Below are 18,230 nucleotides of genomic sequence, written 5' to 3' on the forward strand. Positions count from 1 at the left end.
TAAATCCCCCAAAGATGCGCTTAATGTACTTGTCAACAACTAAATATGCGCTTAATGAAACTAGCTGTGCAAAAGTTCTAGTAACCATTAGACATAACCCGAAAACTATCATTGCATATAAAATTTATTATAGGGCAAAAAAGTCATATTTCCAATCTTGGTGGCTAGGGAGCATACAAGTTTCAGATCGTATATTTAATATTATATTGAGTTATTCAACTAAGAGACTTCATGTACATAATTTCAGACATGCAATTGCAAATTAAAACTAATCAAGTAACAGGTGAGTAGAAAGATGACTTGCTGCATATAATGCTTCCAATTTGGAGTTGTTGCGAAACATATCGAGAACTATTATGTAGGATTCTAGTTTTAACTTCAGCTTACTCCGTGGAAAAGTGAATAACTTCCTCTAAAGAATTAACAGTACTAAAAATACTTTACCTTCTAAATAAAATCCAGAACTACTAACAGAGCAAAATCCGCACAATGGATGAAGTTGTCATAGTTATAACAAAAAAAAAAGAATATGGTCATGCATGAGAGAATCAATCTGAGACCTATAAGGTACTTACAAGATCCATTGAACTTCAAGGATCTTCACGGATTTGATGGATTGTGTGACAGATAAATAGGTTTGCTATTTTAGTATGCATGATGCATCTTGATAGTGTTGAAATAGATTGATGCAGTCTCACAGAAAACAACAGACTGCTCATATGAGTGATACAAGACATGCATCATACTCAGGTCGGATTTGGGAATTAAGACATCTGATTTGCAACTTGCAAGGTAGGCGAACTGATAGTTGAAGCCCACAAAATACACATGAAAATCTTCATATCAGGTCCCATAGTCCCACACTCCACTACAATTCCAAACTCTATTTCAGAAGCAGAGGTGAGTAGTAACAAACTGTGATTTTCTTTACTTACACACATTTTCTAAGGGCACAAAGCCACAAACCATTCAGTCTATATATTCAGATTGTATACATTATGGAGTGAAATTTCATGTCGAGCGAATCACATACATACACCGCTTATTTATACTGAACTGACCTACTTTTTGTTTAAAATATCTTGAACATTCTTTCTGGAACTCACTACAATTGGTGATGCAGAAAGGCCATTTCGTTTACCAGAAATTAGTAGGTGAGCGCCGGGTCTTCTGCTCTGTTCTTCTGTATAGTCAGTTGGAGATAGTGACCCGAAGATCTGAACTGTCAAGCTACCTCCTATAACAAGAAAAGGGAAATGAATAGATACCAACTTTAGCGCAAAGCGTTAAGATAGTGTCAAATTTATTCTCAGAGATGACCATAATTGGAAACGAAAACAGACAAACTTTTGCATGAACGCATTGACATGATTCATTGTATATATATATATATATATATATATATATATATATCAGACAGTGGAGTTGATATTGCCCAGTTTTACCTATCAAAACGATATTTCTTTGTAGATACAACGCTTCCAAATTATTATGGGGTACTTCTAATGTTCTGCTTGTTTCAACGTTCCAGATTTAATATATAAGACTACTGCCTTCCTAAAAGAGAGTTACATAAAAGCTTACCAAGTACAAGAGCGGCGCCGATCCATCCAATGATGCCCCACCTTTCACCTAGGAGAAACCAGGCAAACCCAGCACCCCAAAGGGGTTCCAACCCATAAATTATGGCAGTTTCTGTGGCTGATACATCACGCATAGCTGCCATCTGTCATATAGATTCGATTTTTCCATTGGAGTGTAACAAATGGGTATTAGTTACATTTGCCTAAGTTACAAATTTATTTTGAAATAAGAAAGCTTTACTAATTTCAAGACGACCTATACATCGTGATCGTACGTAACCTCTTACAATATTAGATCAAACCTGATACAATATTAACGTTTTCTAACTAGGAAAGACAAACTTCACCATATAAATTCAAGATAAATTTCTAAAATGGCATAGAATCTTTCAATAGTGAATTCTTGTATATTGTACCAGTCATGTGGGTCTTCTGTTCTATTTAAATGAATTCTTTCATAAACTGGTTGATGCCAAAAGAAATCATACCTCCACCCATAAGCATAGACCAGTCGAAAATATCCCCGTATATAGAACAGGTACCCATGGAAACTCAACGATCCAATTCCACGCCAATGTCGATGTCAAAGATCCTGGATCCCACCATAGTGTGCTACTAAACCAGCCTTCAATCAAGTACCACATTATAGCAAAAACAGCAACAACGCAGACCTGAATGAATATATAGGGATACACAAATTAGCAAATAATACGAAACCTGTCAAAGCACATAGCAAGCCTAAGAAAAAAAAATAGTATTTTTCTAATGGCTAATCGAACCTCATAACCAAGGAGAGCTAAGATGTTTTCTTTCTTTGAATTTCTTGAGATATGTTCTGTTCTGAGCATGTGTATGCCAAAAAATACTGCACTCAAGAAATTCCAAAAGTCTCCCACCTGGAATCAAATATAGTTCACACTTCACAGTCAAATTGGTTTAACTTTATAGAGCAGAAAACCATGGTTAATATCTTCTACTAAGAAGAATAGAAGCATGAAAAGCACACCAAGAGCAATTGTAAGCTTACACATGGTGGGGATCCACTGGTTTCCAGCATAGCAACCCCTAAAACAGACATGAAAGCTCCAAGCCAGGTAAGGGCAGGTACTTTTGCCCCTAACATGCCATCGAGAAGAGGTACAACAATTACCTGCTCAAGTTACCATAAACTTTCAAAACTGCAACCCCCTTGATGCTCTTAGAGAGCTGTGAACCCAGACACAGGTTTCAGCTAGAAGGTCACCTATAACTTGATGGAGCAACTTAATTAAGGTGCTTACTGTGAACAGTGAAATAAATGATGCGCGTCCAGCATCTGAAGTAAGTAGTCCTAGTGCCTGCATGAGGTAGCCTAAACTAACCCAGAATCCCAACTCAATTCCTGCAGTACGAATATGCACATTACCGCGTTCCCGCAATACAAATGGTATAAATGGGATTGCTGACAGAGTAAACCGCACAACCGTAAAAACCTCTGGATTCACAATAGCTTCAACCTCTTTCAAAACTGGAATGTTACTGGCTGCAAATATGAGAGATGTCTCTATTTCAATGTTGATAAAGCAAAGCCAAAAATTTAGCTATTTTGACCTAGGAACAAGAGGGGGAATGCTCATGTATTTCTATGAAATTTTAACCTATGCGAGTTTTTGGAAAACCCAATATGGCAATATTCTCTGCAGTAGCAAATAACTCAAGTCACTTCCTTAATACTGTCAACTTCTAAAGAAACCGATTCTAGATATACAAACCAAAATTGAACCAAACACCAAGGTACAATTTGATTAATCTGGCAGCAACTCCATCTACCCCAAGTATAACGCTCTCAACTCTGAAGTACAAGAGGGAAACCAAACTCACATGGTAGTTTTCCCTCTTATGTCAACCTTGCACACCATTCTCCTCTCACCCAAATTAATGCAGTCACTTGATACAGAATTCCCTTTGATGACCTACTAGTTTATCTAATTATGCATTTTCCACAGCTCAGTAGAATTATCAAACAAAAAATTCTTTGGGCCCCGGCGCTTCCTAGTTCTCAACTCATAAGGCACCAAAACAAGCTTAAATGTGCCTAAGCATTTTTATGTTTGATGGTGTTGTACAAAATCTATGATTTTGGCAATTGCAGTATTACAACATTTTCAAATCTACTATCATAACAGTAAAATCTAGATAATTGAACACTTAAATAGTTCAAAATGTAGCATATAGAAAATGTTAAACAAGTCCAGTATCATTTTTTATTATCGATTGAAATATTTAGTGGCTTGTAACATGCCATATAAGCTAAATAACCAATCCAAATCAACTAGTTTATTAGCTAAATTGGCATTATTAACAATGATTCATTTCAACAAATAACAAAATCTTCAAGGAGATAGAAACACACCATAGACAAGGGCAATGACATTGAGCAAAATAATACTCCTGACTTTTTTAGAAGCAAAAAAGATCCTCCTCCACAATGGCCTGTTTCTCAACTTCTTCACACTTAACTCTTCAGTATTCAAAAAGTTTTCATTTTTAACTACTGAAGAAGCATCATCAATACTTTTTCCCCCGTGAATTGACTTTTTCTTTAACACCATCTTTTTTTCAAGTGAAGAAGAAGAGGATGTGCTTTGGGCCCTTTGGTTATGATCTAATGAACATTTAGAAACTTGGGCGTGTCTTAAGTTTCTTGTTGTAACAGCAATATGTAAAAATGAAGAACTACAAGAAGAAGAAGATGGTGAGAGTGTTAAAGCTGAGTCATGTGTTGAATTCCATGACCATCTCCATGTTGTAGGAGACGCCATAGCTCTCTGTGTGTGTGTAAAGAAAGAGTAGATGGAAAAAAAATTTGTTCATGGAGATATAAAAAAGAGAGCAGAGAAAAAAAAACACGTGCAAATTTACTTGTCCAGATAAATTATTAGTGAAAAAGTGAAAAAACACGTGCAAATTTACTTGTCTAGAGAAATTATTAGTGAAAGTGAAAAAACACGTTTACTTTGTGTGTATAACATTGGGCTCACATCTCATTGAAAGACAAGGATTTCCTACCAGAATAGTTGTCAAAATAGTAATTAAGACCTACTGCTGGAGTGCTGGTTTACATTACTCCCTAAGATCTGGGCTACCACGAGGATATCTCTATAGGGATGAGTGTTTCGAGACCGTTCGATTCGAGATCCAACGGTCCGAAAATCAAAAACAAAAAGGAAGAGAGAGAATATGAGTTTGTTTTTAATTTTCGGACCGTTAGATCTCGGATCCAACTGTCTCGGCTGGCGTCCCTATAGGGATATCCTCGTGGTAGACGAACTCACTCCCTAATCCATAAAGCTCTTCAGATAACTCTAAGATTTACTCTGCACTCTTTGTGTGTGGGTGGGGAAGGAGGACCTAGTAAGCAAGTCATATTTCTAGGGCAGGGAAAACTCTTAAGATTAATAAGTAACCTCATCATGCTAAGAAACACAAATAGCAAAAAGGGTTGAAGAGAATTTTACTTCAATTCAGTGTCGTTGATTGCATCGCCACCCTTTTCTGCACATAACCTCTTTTTACCACGCATGAACCTATGAACTTCATCGTACCAACCACATGATCGAAGACGTGAAGATGCATCCTTCGCTAGCCTGGAAGATGAACCAAAGGATGCAAGACTGCATTTAGAAACGGTTTTATAGACAGAAAAGTATGAATCAACCTTATAGATCAAATAAAATGTAGAAACTATTCGAAATTCGCGACAATACACATAAAGATAAAAGAAAATTGAGAAAAGTCCTTTGATGCGAGTCTATCAAATGTTAAGCCAAATCCGCAACACCCATGTCAATGGACTAATGGTATCAATTGCACAAGAAAAACAAAATGAATGATTTTGTCAAAAACAACACTTCGTTAAAGAATATAAACCTTTTCAGACACAACCTCTTGTAGATTAGAGATAGATACAAAGGAATCATTGCAGCAATACCACCGACCCATTGCATCCTGCAAGCACATAAAGTACACAGATGAGGCAATAGCAATGTCGATATAATATAATTAAAAAAGAGATCACTAGTATATCAAAACAAAGCAACAAAAATGTTACGTAGAAACATACCTTGATGTATGCATAGTAATGTCCAGAATCGGGTGAATAGCCAGAATGCACAATGGTACCATAAAGATTATATTGTGGACATGGATCCTGTATAACAACATGAGATTACAATCCAATTAATCATGATAAGAAACAAAATAAGTAAGAAAACAATTTGAGATATTCTAATACAATGAGAGCCAAAAGGAGTATCAGTTATACACTATATTACACTTCTCTTCTGAATAATTGCTGAGATTCATACTCGGTCTTAATAATTCTAATGGGCAGCCTATACCTTGACCTCTTTTCCATGAAGGGATTGTAATAGTGCATAGCGTACATCACAATCCCACCTCCTTTTTTCTCTTTTCTTATGCATACATTCCAAAGACAATATACTAATTGCCCACTGGTCATTACTAGTCACAAAAAGGTAAGGATTATAAATATTATAAGATCCTATTCTAATAGAATCCACTAGCACAGAGTACCAACTGCTGTTACCCTGCTAAAACGATCATAAAAATATATTATTCCCTTTTTTTCTTATCAGTAGAAGTCGAGCAGTTTCATTAATTTAGAATATGTACAACAATTTTACACACATTTAGGCCTCATAGAACACTAGGCCTCCCATTTACTCCCCCACTGTTAAAATGTTTTCTCATGGTACTAATAAACCCCAATCACACAAAACACCTCAAAACAGATAGCTCCTCTTTTATTCCTAACACAATCTCGTGGATTTGCCTTTTTTTTGTTGTTGGAAAACCCCCACGATCCTCTCCTTCGACAAAGTCTACATAATTTCCATCAAAAGGTGCTCGGCTAACCATTGTGATAGGCTAGGAATTACAGATACCGATACGCGACACGGATATGCGGACACAATATTTTTCAAAAATATAGGATACGGATACGTCATGGACAAGTTTGAATAATATATATATAAATATTATATAATTGAGCATTTTTCACCAAATTCAAATTAAAATGACAATTCTACTTCATAAAATAACCAATTCAAACACATTAAGCAGCAATTTACATGTATAACTTGGATTCACTTTATCTTTCTTCTCTTGCATCTCTTCTTAACTTGGATTTTATTTCACTTGTTTTTTTTTGTTGAAGTTCCAAAAAAATTTCTTGTATGTATGAGATTACTGTCCCCCACGTGTCGGAAATTAAAAAATTAATTATAAAATCGGATACTCCAAATCGTGTATCCGACACGTATCGGATGCATATCGGAGTGTATCCGTGTCGGACACGGATACTTCACCCTTAGGGACGTATTGGTGCTTCAAAGGTGATAGGTGGTTTACTCCAACCGCTTGCTCCCTTATAGCATGTACCTAAGGAAAAGCAAACCTGAAATACATACATATGAAACTTTCAAACTTTCATCGCCTAAAAGTTGACCTAATGCCCAATCAAAGATAAACTCCTTAGCATCAAAAATAATTCTTTAAATCCCTCTGGCCCTCCACATGCTCAAAGACCCTTCCATTCCCTTCCACAATGCCCAAATTATTTCCTTTAGGGCATGCTTCATGAGCTACCAGGCCATGAATAATTAATTGTTCCCTAATGCTTATATGAGGCCATCCGGATGAGTCCACGGCTTCCCTAAAGATGAAAGAAAGGCCTTCGATGTGTAAGAAGAAACGGGGCAAGTGACAAGTAAATTATCCACTTCTTTCAAGTTTTTGCAAAAGAAAACCAAGATTGGGAATGTCCACACCTTTGCGAAGGTGTCACATGTTACGTAAACGAATGCGGAAGCGTGACAATTGGACAAAGAAGATTGAATGTGGTGATAGAAATCGACAAAAAACAAATCAATTAAAACACTTACCAATGCAAAACGAATAACTAATAGAAGTAAAGACAAGATTTACGTGGTTTGGCGTTAGCCTAATCCACCAAGCAAAAGAGGAGAATTTTACTAATCAAGAGATAAACAAATAAAGTACAATCACTCACAACCGAATCTCGAAGAATTCACAAACTCTTTCTCACAAATTGAACCTTACAAATCCCACCAACTGGTCTCGTATTTATAGAGGTGGGTATCAAATTAGAATCCTATTTAGAATAGGAAATCAAAACCTTAACTGTGTGGTTTATCCAAATCTAAGTCGTATACCAACAATTCTCTACCTCGGTGAAGATTTATCCAAATCTGAGCCAATCAACCGAATAACAAATCCCCTCTTCAAAGCACAAATGTCCAAAGGACCAAACAAATAACAAAATGTCCCGAAGGACCAAACACGACTGTACCACATAGTGGTCGCCTCACGCATACCCTTAAAAAGATCAAGCCGATCGTAGTTCACCAATGCCCTTAAGAGCCAAATCATCTCAAATGAAGGATATGAATCAAATTCAAACAATGTTGAAACTTGATTCCGTAAAACCACTTTGGTTAACATATCACCGGGTTCTCCTTGGTGTCTATCTTAGTGAGTAAGATATCACCCTCCTCTAAAATTTCTCGACCGCGGAAAACGCACATCAATGTGCTTCAGACGGGCATGATGAACTTGGTTCTTGGCCAAATATATAGCACTCATGCTATCACAGTGAATCTCGAAAAACCACGCACAATACCCAAGTCATCTAACAAACCCCGAACCAAATAGCCTCTTTCATAGCCTCGGTCACCGCCATATATTCTCGCCTATGTCGTAGACAATGCAACTCAGACGCAAAATAGACCTCCAACTTACCTAACACCAGCGGCTAAAGTAAATACATACCCAAGAGTGGATCGGCGCTTATCCAAATCACCGCATAGTCGAGTCCACATAACCCACACAAAGCTTACTAGTATCCCTCTCAAACATCAAACCAACATCTACGATTACCAAGAATGTACCATATAATCCATTTCACACTTGCCAATGTTTCTTCCTGTGGTTATGCATATACTAACAAAGACTAACGAATTTTGTGAAATGTCCGCCTAGTACACACCATCGCGATACATCAAACTACCAACAAAGACTTGCATATGGAACATGAGTCATGTACTCACGCCCTCATTTGGAACTTCGGAGACATAGTAGCACTAAGTTTAAAATGAGGGGCAAGAGGTGTACTCACAGACTTAGTGTTCCCATCAATACCAAACTTATGTAGTACCTTCTTCAAATATGTCTTTTGAGACAAACAAACTATGCCTTTTGCTCTATCTCTCTGAATCTCCATGCCAAGAATGTTTTTAGCTTCACCCAAGTCCTTCATCTCAAATTCTGAGGACAAAAGCTGTTTAAGCTTATCAATCTCAGTCTTGCTTCTTGAGGCTATAAGCATATCATCAACATACAAGAGCAAGTAGATGAAAGAACTATCATGTGGTTTGCTAAAATAGACACAATAATCATAGTGACTTCTTGTGTACTTGAGCCCTAGCATAAACCGATCAAACCGCTTGTACCACTGCCTGGAAGACTGTTTCAAACCATATAACAATTTTTTCAGTTTACACACCAAATCCTCTTTGCTTGCAACTTTAAACCCACTTGGCTGAGTCATATAGATCTCCTCTTCTAAATCACCATGTAAAAAAGCAATTTTTACATCGAGCTGGGCTAGCTCTAAATCATACTGAGCTACCAAGGCCAAAAGGATGCGTATGGAGGAGTGCTTCACAACCGGAGAAAACACCTCATTATAGTCAATCCCTCCCTCCTCGAAATGTAGCCTTTAGCTACCCATCTTGCCTTGTAACGTAACTCATTACTTAGAGATCCTTCTTTCAATGCAAACACCCATTTCCATGTCGCCTTCTTACCCTTATGTAACTTTACAAGCACCTGTATCATTCTTATGAAGAGATTGCATCTCCTCATCCATAGTCGTCTTCCACCTTTCGACTTTGAGCACTAGATTGCTCCATAATATGAGGAAGGAACATCTTCATCAAGACTTTCAATAACAGGGAAGTGCATAGATAACGTGTCGTTTAACCAATACAATGGGGAACATTTCTCTTAGATTTACCAAATTTCAATAGGCTCATGAACCGGAGCCAAAGGACCAACATTCATCTATTCCTCTAATGGAGCCATATCCTCTGATCATCATTTGTTCCATCACCGTAATCACTATTTCGTGTTCAATCGAACATCAACTCCGACCGACTACCTATGGCTGCCAATCTACTAGATACGAAACCATCCGGACTAGGTGAAGACGATCAATCTCCACTGGCAATACCTCTTTGGCCATACTCTTCACCTACCGAGAGTCGAGACTTCAACATAGAAGCCTCATCAAATGTCACATCTCTTGCTCAAAATGAATTTCTTATCTTTCGGATCCCATAGCTTATAACCTTTAACTCCACTTTTCAAACCCACAAAGATAGCTTTCTTTTGCTCTAGGATCCAACTTACCATCTTTGACATGAAAGTAAGCGGGACACCCAAACACACGGGGAATCATAATCCCGAAAGGTTTACTGGACCAAACCTTCATAGGAGTTTTACCTCCAATTGCGGTACCGGCGGCAACACGTTAACAATGTAGCATGCATAACTCACACCTCAACCCAAAAACGCTTTGCCCAATCCAAAGATTGGACAACATACACCGCACTTTCTCCATTAGAGTACGGTTCATACGCCAAATACCCCACCCGTTCATTGCGGCGTACGTTTCATTGTGAAGTGCCTCTCTATTCCCTCATTCTGACATACTTGCAAGAACGGATCACTCGTATATTCACCACCATTATCAGTTTGGAGTCTTTTGATCTTTCTGCCAGTCTGAGTTTCAATCAACTTCTTCCACTTCACAAAGATATCTAGGACTTCATCCTTGTTTCTCATGGTATATACCCACAAACACCTAGAGTAATCATCAACAAAGGTCACATAACAATGTTAATTTGTTCCCTCCAAGAGATGCATTTCTAAAAGGACCCCAAACATCCGAATGAACATAATCAAGGGTTCCACGCGTACGGTGGATAGCGGTGCCAAACTTTACCCTTGTCTGCTTGCCCATAACACAATGCTCACAAAAATCCAACTTACAGGTCTTAGCACCTTTCAACAATCCTTGCTTTATTAACGTTTGCATAGACTTCTCACCTGCATGTGCAAGACGCATATGCCATAATATGGCGGCCTCCTTAGCAACTACCTCCCCGAATACTCGATGAATGACTTTACTTCCCACTAACTGTACCACCCTTCAAATAGTACAAGTTATTCTGACGTATGCCTTTCATGATAACCATTGCTCCAGAAACTATCTTTAGAACACCACTGTCAATGACTACCTTGTAGCCCTTAGCTTCTAAAGTACCAACAGAGATAAGATTCTTCTTCAAAGCGGGAACATATCGAACATCTTTTATTTCCTTAACTGTTTCATCATACATCTTGAGACGAATATTACCCATCCCCATAATAATGACGAGGTTGATCATTCCCATCAACACATCACCACTTTCAAGCTCCTTGAAACTTGTAAACCACTCCCTTATGGGACAAACATGATAGGTAGCACCGTGATCCAAAATCCAATGACCGGAATCAATGAAACAAATACTCGATGTAACGGGGAAGAGAAATTTGAACTATCGAATCATTACCTCCTTGAGCAATATTGACATTAAACCGTTTTACGCTTTCGGTATCTTTTCGCTTGTGTTTCAACTTCTTGCAAATCCTTCTTCTAATGTCCAACCTCATGACAAAAAGCACACTCATCACGGGCTAGATTTCGCCCTCGACTTGGAAACGAGATTTACTTCTTCCACCACCAGAGTTTGGACGGTCATTAGACCTCCCTCTTACCACAAAAAGCGATTAACTTTCGTCGACTCTCTTGACTCCTTTTCATTGTTGTTCATCATATCCCAACTTGTCAACGCAGACCGCACCTCGAATAGTTCAAAGCTTTCTTCCCAACATAATGGTAGTTTTATATGCCCATACTCCTCCTTGGGAAGAGATCTCAACAAATGGAAAGCTTTGTCTTCATCCTTCGTTTCTTCTTCAATGTTCAACAAGTCGGCAAGTAACTTGTTAAACTCGTTCATATGCTGGGACAATGAAATACCTTCTTTCTTTCTCATATCATACAACTTTGATTTCATAAAGACACAACCTTCTATTGTCTTATCTAAGTACTTCTCTTCAAGGATTCGCCAGATTTCCTTGGTCGAAGTCTCATTGAGAACAAGGTACTTCACATCCCTAGCCAAACACGATCTTATGATACCACAAGCTCGCCTATTTTTCTTAACCCAAACACTCTCCTCTATATCCGATGGTTTTTCGTCTAACACATCATCCAAGTCTTGTTGGCATAGTGCATCTATAACTTCACAACGCCACATACTAAAATTGTTAGATCCATCGAATTTCTCCACATCAATCTTTGCATGGTTAATATTCAAAGTCGTAGGAGGTGATTTCTCCTTAGACGTCATAGAAGTAGTACTCGATGGAGGATCCGTCGCCATACTTTCTCAAACTTTCATATACCACAAAACAATCAATAAACCAACAAAAGAAGCCCTAGGTAGAACCTTAGCTCCGATACCAATTTGTTACGTAAACGAATGCGGAAGCGTGACAATAGGACAAAGAAGATTGAATGTGGTGATAGAAATCGACAAAAAACAAATCAATTAAAACACTTACCAATGCAAAGCGAATAACCAATAGAAGTGGAGATTTAGATTTTACGTGGTTTGGCGTTAGCCTAATCCACCAAGCAAAAGAGGATAATTTTACTAATCAAGAGATAAACAAATAGAGTACAATCACTCACAACCGAATCCCGAAGAATTCACAAACTCTCTCTCACAAATTGAACCTTACAAATCCCACCAACTGGTCTCGTATTTATAGAGGTGGGTATCAAATTAGATCCTATTTAGAATAGGAAACCAAAACCTTAACTGTGTGGTTTATCCAAATCTGAGTCGTATACCAACATCACAAACGTTTATAATTTGATAATTCGATCGTTAACCATAAGTTGTATGAGTTCCAAAAATCTTATGAGCTTAGTGTAGCCTTTCAAAGGTAATGAATCACCATCCATAAGCCTTAGACTTTTCAACTCCCATGTAAAAATTCTATCTCACTCGGTAGAAATTACAATGAGGAGTCTTCTTTGTAAGCATACATACCCGACAATCTGCAATAAAATTTACATCACTATGCACCAGCACAACCTCACAAAGTGCCTCTCGAATTCCCCACATCAATATCTAAGAAGCCAACAGGACAGCAACACATACTACGAAGCAAGCACAAAAATTTCGTTCTGAAAATTTCCTGACAAGATACTAACAGATGTCTCACAAGCCTTTCTCCTCCAAATGCTGTGTAGAGTTAAAATAGACACGTTTTCAAATTTAAAATAGACACGTTTTCAAATTTAGATACCCTTTCGTTTCTATCCCTTTTCTGTTATCGGCTCTAACCGTCTCTCCTCCAAACTACTTGTCTCACTCGTACTTTCTTCTTTTTAGTTATGAACTATGCACTCATATGGAGTATATATAATTGAGGTGTTATTCAAAGATACAATACAACTTACAATACAACTGAAATGTTATCCAAAAATTTATCTGTACTCTTAGTTGCAGCCTTGCAGCTGCATTAGGTGTTAATTAATACTTTGATTGACATTGGCAGTTTTAAATTAGTAATTACTAATTAGTTGCGACTCGAGGTAGTCAGGTAGATGGTTTGCAATTTGCAAACAGTACAAGACCTAGAAAAAATAGCTAGGTCTTGGGAACTGGATGCCAAAAACATCGAGAATCTCCCAGCAAATCTGTTTAGCAACTTCATCAGCACTTCCAGATCTTTCATCATGCAATCTGTTATTTCTTTCACACCAAATATGACACATTGCAGTGGAGAAGAGCCTCTCGTGTCCACTCTTGCCCATGAACATGCATTATTTGGTTGTGAAGGAAGAATGCACACGAGTGCATTTTGCTGCTAGAGGAAAAGCCCGATTTCCTCATGGCCCAATTAGAAAATGCGCATAAACATAAACTAAGCCCAACAAGAAGTGAAAAATGCACTCAACATTCTAGTGTGTTACCAAGGAAAGAAAGTTTCTTCATAGGTCAGAGAAACAGTTTTCATGGTCAGGGTCGGCTCAAACATATAGCAAAGTAGGCCTCCGCTTAGGGCCCCGTATCCCCCACCACAATATAATCCAGCCATTGAAATAAAGAAAAAAATTAAAACCAAAATTCATTTATTTTTAACTGTTGGATAAACGTTTTTACATTGGTAAATTGGAAACCATAAAATCACGTTAAAGTAGTGTTAAACACTTAAACTCCTTCAGTTCTCTCGCCTTCTCAAACAAAAAATAGCACACCTCCATAACTAATTAAAGTTCTTCATCACCCCATGATCACCCCATGACAAATAATCAAGTATATACACGCCAACAATTAAATCTTATCTATATTATTTTTTTGCTTTCTATATGGTTTTTCTCTATAATCTCGTTGTCTCTCTCTCAATATTTGTTTTATTTAGTGTAGAATTATTCTGCATTCTCTCTCTCTCTCTATATTCACAATTCTTTGTTAAATAAATCTATTGAAGTTTCAAATTTGTGCGAAGATTATTCAAGAAATAAAAAAGATAAAGTTTGGATCATATGAAATAATGTAAACAAATCAATAACATGTTGTGAGAAAAAAAAATGTAACAATTTTTATTTGTTAAAGTAGTGTTAAACACTTAAACTCCTTCGGTTCCCTCGCCTTCTCCAACATAAAATAGCACACCTCTATAACTAATATAATTAAAGTTTTTCATCACCCCATAACAAATAATTAAGTATAACACCAACAATTCAATCTTACCTATATCTTTTTTTGTTTGGTTTTTCCCAATAATCTCTTTTTCTTTCTATATTTGTTTTATTTGGTATAAAATTATTCTGCATTCTCTCTCTCTATTTGCAATTCTTTCTTAAATAAATCTATTAAAGTTTCAACTTTGTGCGAAGACTATTCAAGAAAGAAAAAAGAAAAAGCTGAGATCATATGAAATAACGTAAACAAATCAATAAGATGTTGTGAGAAAAAAAATAAAAAAAATGTAACAATTTTTATTAGTATATATTAATCATAGAAGATTTCCTATTCGAACTTTGCTTAGGGCCCCTAATTATCTTGAGTCGCCCCTGTTCATGGTATGGGAACGTACAAATCCTTTGGGATCCATTTTGGGCCAGTCTCACTCATCCTAGTTTCTACAAGTCATCACAGGATATGTCTAGCCGTCTAGGCCATGGCTTGCAGGAGTTAACTCTTATGGCGATATTCAGGTTCGCACGGCCCATGGCCAGCTCTGACTAACTAGGCAGCCGCCTAGGCCCCCAGCTTGTTAGTCAAACTTTGGGCCCCTAAGTATAATTGAGTGAGCGTAGCGAACGATTTTGGCAGAAATGGGCTATGCGGACAAAAACCAACTTGGTTGGTTTCTGTCTGTCTGTCCTCAACTTCTCTCTCATTTTTTCTCTTTCTCCTTCACCCATCTCTCCCTCTCCCCTGTATCACCCAACTCTCTCTCTCTCCCCACAGCTCTGCTCACTCCCCACTGCCATGCAGTATACTAGTTTTATACCCATTAGGCCACATGTAAAAGCTATTTAGTCCAGTCAAATTATATGTAGTCCAGTCCACTCAAACATTGGCCCACGACTCTTTGTGTAAAAGACTTGTTTTTTTTTTCTCAATAATATTATAGCCCTATTTAAGAAACTCGCCTCGGGCCATCACAGAATACCATAGGAAAGTCTGACTGTACCCGGCCGTTTTGATGTAGTAATTGGTTAAGTACTCTAATTGCTTTCTGATTTTCCTAATCCAACACAAACAAGGTTTAACTCAGTATAAAAGAAGAACTACGTGCATGTTCTTCTGAATTCTGATTAGAACCCAACCAAGAACAAGGCACATCTCTAAACTACAATTCAAAGTTTTCGTCAATCTTATTCTATCTGCTCCAATGGTTGATTGGGCTGGCATCCCTGAAGAACTCCTGTCTCTCATCTGCCAACGACTCGATTCTTTTGTCGAGTACTTGCAGTTTAAAGTGGTTTGCAAGCCATGGAGATGCGTTTCTTACAACTATCCACTGCCACAATTTCCTCTGCTCATACTACCCCAAGAAAAGACTTCATCAACATGTCGTCGTTCTTTTATTGGTCTTACAAAAGGTGGGGAAGAATTCGATAAGACGAAAGTATACGAGCTTGATTTACCCGAGATCCATCGGCATAGGTGCGTTGGAGCCGCAGGTAATTGGATTGTTACAGTTGATATGGAACTTGATATGCATATTTTCAATCTATTCTCCAAAGTTCATATGGATCTCCCACCACACTCCACAATCGATACCTGGCCGTTTGAGGATCCAACAAAAACTCGAACTCAACTTCGTGATCTTATGGTAAGTAAAGTGTTTTTAACCTATCCTAAGAATCCATCTGAAGATTGCATTGCGGTATCTCTTTCCAAGAAGCTGGCAATTGCTAGACCAGGAGACAAAACATGGACAACAATACAAAACATCCCCTTTGTTATGGACGTTATATACTTTAAGCAGCAATTGTATGGAATTTGTGCTAATAGGAAGTTATACATTGTTGATATCAAGAGTGATCCTCCAAAGGCAAGTGAAGTGAATGTGTCCTATTCATTAATTCCAGGTGTAGCTCGCTACTTGGTAGAATGGTCAGGGGAGTTGCTACAAGTTCTTCGACATGAATTTCCAAAAGAGGTAGGAGGAATAAAAAAGTTATGCACTGTTGCATTTGATGTTTTCAAACTTGATTTTGCTAATAATAAATGGCGTCCCGTGAAAAGTTTAGGACAACATGCTTTGTTCTTGGGTATTAATACTTCGGTTTCTGTATTGGCTTCGGTCGAGACAATATTCAAGAGGAATTGCATCTATTTTGTTGAAGACGATCGTATGAAGTATTATGGAAGAAATCTTGACATTGAAATTTCTTTTGACATGGTAGTTTTTAATTTGGAAAATGAAAAAGTTCGAACTTTTTCCACGAACGCTACCTCTGCTTCTCCCTTTTCACCTCCTGTTTGGATTATTTCAAAACTCAATGGTTGATTGTCAGCATTTTTGGAGCATTGGACCTTTGTGTCGAAGTGGATTGTACTAGTTACTGCATTCAGTTAATAAACTTTCGGTTCTGCTTAGCTTGTTTAGTTTAGTTTGTGCCGACATATTTTCTTGGTGTACGATGAAGTACGTTCTAAGTAATGTCATTACTTTGTTGTTGCATCTAAAATTTGTTGTTTGATCTATTCAATAACTGTGATTTTCTTTAAAAAAACGAGTTGTCTTGTGCTTTAGACGTCGAAGGCCTGATGAATGAGTGTCCATCATTTAGATGAGAAACGCCAAATCTATATGAATTCATGGTTGTATGTGACATATAAAATTTGTTGTTGCATCTAAAATTTGTTGTTTGATCTATTCAATAACTGTGATTTTCTTTAAAAAAACGAGTTGTCTTGTGCTTTAGACGTCGAAGGCCTGATGAATGAGTGTCCATCATTTAGATGAGAAACGCCAAATCTATATGAATTCATGGTTGTATGTGACATATAAATGGTTGTATGTGACATATAATTAGAAAGTTTTGAAGATTCCAACAAACCCATAAAATTGATTTTGTGTTTCGAAGACTAATTGCTTTCTGATTTAAATTGGAACCTTCCATGATAACCTTTTTCACTACGATTTTCCTAATCCAACACAAACAAGGTTTAACCCAGTATAAAAGAAGAACTATGGGCATGTCTTCTGATTATTTTAGTTCTTGTACGTACGCATTCTTTACTCTAATGGCTGATTGATCATTCCAACTGCAAGGAGAGTCATCTATGCTTCACAGATTACTGGGAAGCCAAGGCTTGTGGAGCCTATTTACTTGGTTGAGATCCAGGCCCCAAAGCAGGCACTTGAGCGCGTTTATCGTGTTTTGAATCAGAGACGCGGGTCTTCCTTAGGGGAGTTGCAGATTCAAGGTACTCTATTATATAAAATCCAAGCGTACTTGCCAGTCATCGAGTCATTTGGGTTCTCCAGTCAACTCAGTGCTGAAACATCCGGACATGCCTTTGTAGAGTGTGTGTTCGATAACTGGGAAATGTTGACCTCAGATCCTAGAGTGTGTGTTCGATCACTGGGAAATGTTGACCTCAGATCCTTTGGAGGCTGGGTCAGTAGCAGCAACCCTTGTGTCTGAGATTAGTAGGAGGAAGGGTTTGAAGGAGCAAATGACACCTCTCTCCGAATTTGAGGACAAGCTATAAGGTGTTAATTATCAAGTTGGGGTTTTCCCATTGTAGTTTTGGCTGTCATGTGATATGTTCTTATTATGATTTTGACACTCTGTTGACTGCTCTACACACTAATGTTTCCGACTTTCATGTTTTAAGGTTTACCTCTGTTTTTTCCTGATCTTTGTTTCTGTTGATTTTGGTTTTACTTCATATTGCTAGCAAGAACATTGTT

At 37.7% G+C, this 18,230-nt stretch overlaps 4 protein-coding genes across 8 annotated transcripts; 1 reads left to right on the forward strand and 3 right to left on the reverse strand.

Annotated features, from left to right (window-relative positions):
• Nucleotides 1-901: 901 nt before the first annotated feature.
• Nucleotides 902-4,434, reverse strand: LOC147479116 (uncharacterized). Its single transcript, XM_086578252.1, has 7 exons — nucleotides 3,976-4,434; nucleotides 2,864-3,105; nucleotides 2,611-2,733; nucleotides 2,363-2,479; nucleotides 2,072-2,254; nucleotides 1,585-1,726; nucleotides 902-1,237 (listed from the first exon to the last, which is right to left on the reverse strand). Exons 1-7 carry the CDS (start codon nucleotides 4,382-4,384, stop codon nucleotides 1,062-1,064), a joined length of 1,392 nt encoding a protein of 463 aa, XP_086434378.1. The 5' UTR covers nucleotides 4,385-4,434; the 3' UTR covers nucleotides 902-1,061.
• A 591-nt stretch (nucleotides 4,435-5,025) lies between these two features.
• On the reverse strand, nucleotides 5,026-6,318 carry LOC147479117 (uncharacterized). Of its 2 annotated transcripts, none has more exons than XM_086578254.1 (3): nucleotides 5,686-6,318; nucleotides 5,508-5,570; nucleotides 5,026-5,209 (listed from the first exon to the last, which is right to left on the reverse strand). In XM_086578254.1, exons 1-3 carry the CDS (start codon nucleotides 5,784-5,786, stop codon nucleotides 5,077-5,079), a joined length of 297 nt encoding a protein of 98 aa, XP_086434380.1. In that variant the 5' UTR covers nucleotides 5,787-6,318; the 3' UTR covers nucleotides 5,026-5,076. The 2 variants fall into 2 exon arrangements, with proteins under 2 accessions (XP_086434380.1, XP_086434379.1); XM_086578253.1 differs by having other exon boundaries at nucleotides 5,493-5,570.
• Nucleotides 6,319-8,709: 2,391 nt separating this feature from the next.
• LOC147479118 (uncharacterized) lies at nucleotides 8,710-12,157 on the reverse strand. Its single transcript, XM_086576342.1, has 4 exons — nucleotides 11,487-12,157; nucleotides 10,857-11,168; nucleotides 10,380-10,530; nucleotides 8,710-9,324 (listed from the first exon to the last, which is right to left on the reverse strand). Exons 1-4 carry the CDS (start codon nucleotides 12,155-12,157, stop codon nucleotides 8,710-8,712), a joined length of 1,749 nt encoding a protein of 582 aa, XP_086432468.1.
• Nucleotides 12,158-15,476: 3,319 nt separating this feature from the next.
• On the forward strand, nucleotides 15,477-18,159 carry LOC147479119 (F-box protein SKIP23-like). 4 transcript variants are annotated; one of them, XM_086581131.1, is made up of 3 exons: nucleotides 15,477-15,984; nucleotides 16,396-16,466; nucleotides 17,608-18,159. In XM_086581131.1, exons 1-3 carry the CDS (start codon nucleotides 15,693-15,695, stop codon nucleotides 17,959-17,961), a joined length of 717 nt encoding a protein of 238 aa, XP_086437257.1. In that variant the 5' UTR covers nucleotides 15,477-15,692; the 3' UTR covers nucleotides 17,962-18,159. The 4 variants fall into 4 exon arrangements, with proteins under 4 accessions (XP_086437257.1, XP_086437258.1, XP_086437255.1 ...); XM_086581132.1 differs by having other exon boundaries at nucleotides 15,481-15,984; nucleotides 17,586-17,796; XM_086581129.1 differs by having other exon boundaries at nucleotides 15,488-16,466; nucleotides 17,608-18,158.
• Nucleotides 18,160-18,230: the final 71 nt, after the last annotated feature.

Source organism: Coptis chinensis, chromosome 8 (genome assembly GCF_015680905.1).
Source record: "Coptis chinensis isolate HL-2020 chromosome 8, ASM1568090v1, whole genome shotgun sequence".
Taxonomy (NCBI): Eukaryota; Viridiplantae; Streptophyta; class Magnoliopsida; order Ranunculales; family Ranunculaceae; genus Coptis; species Coptis chinensis.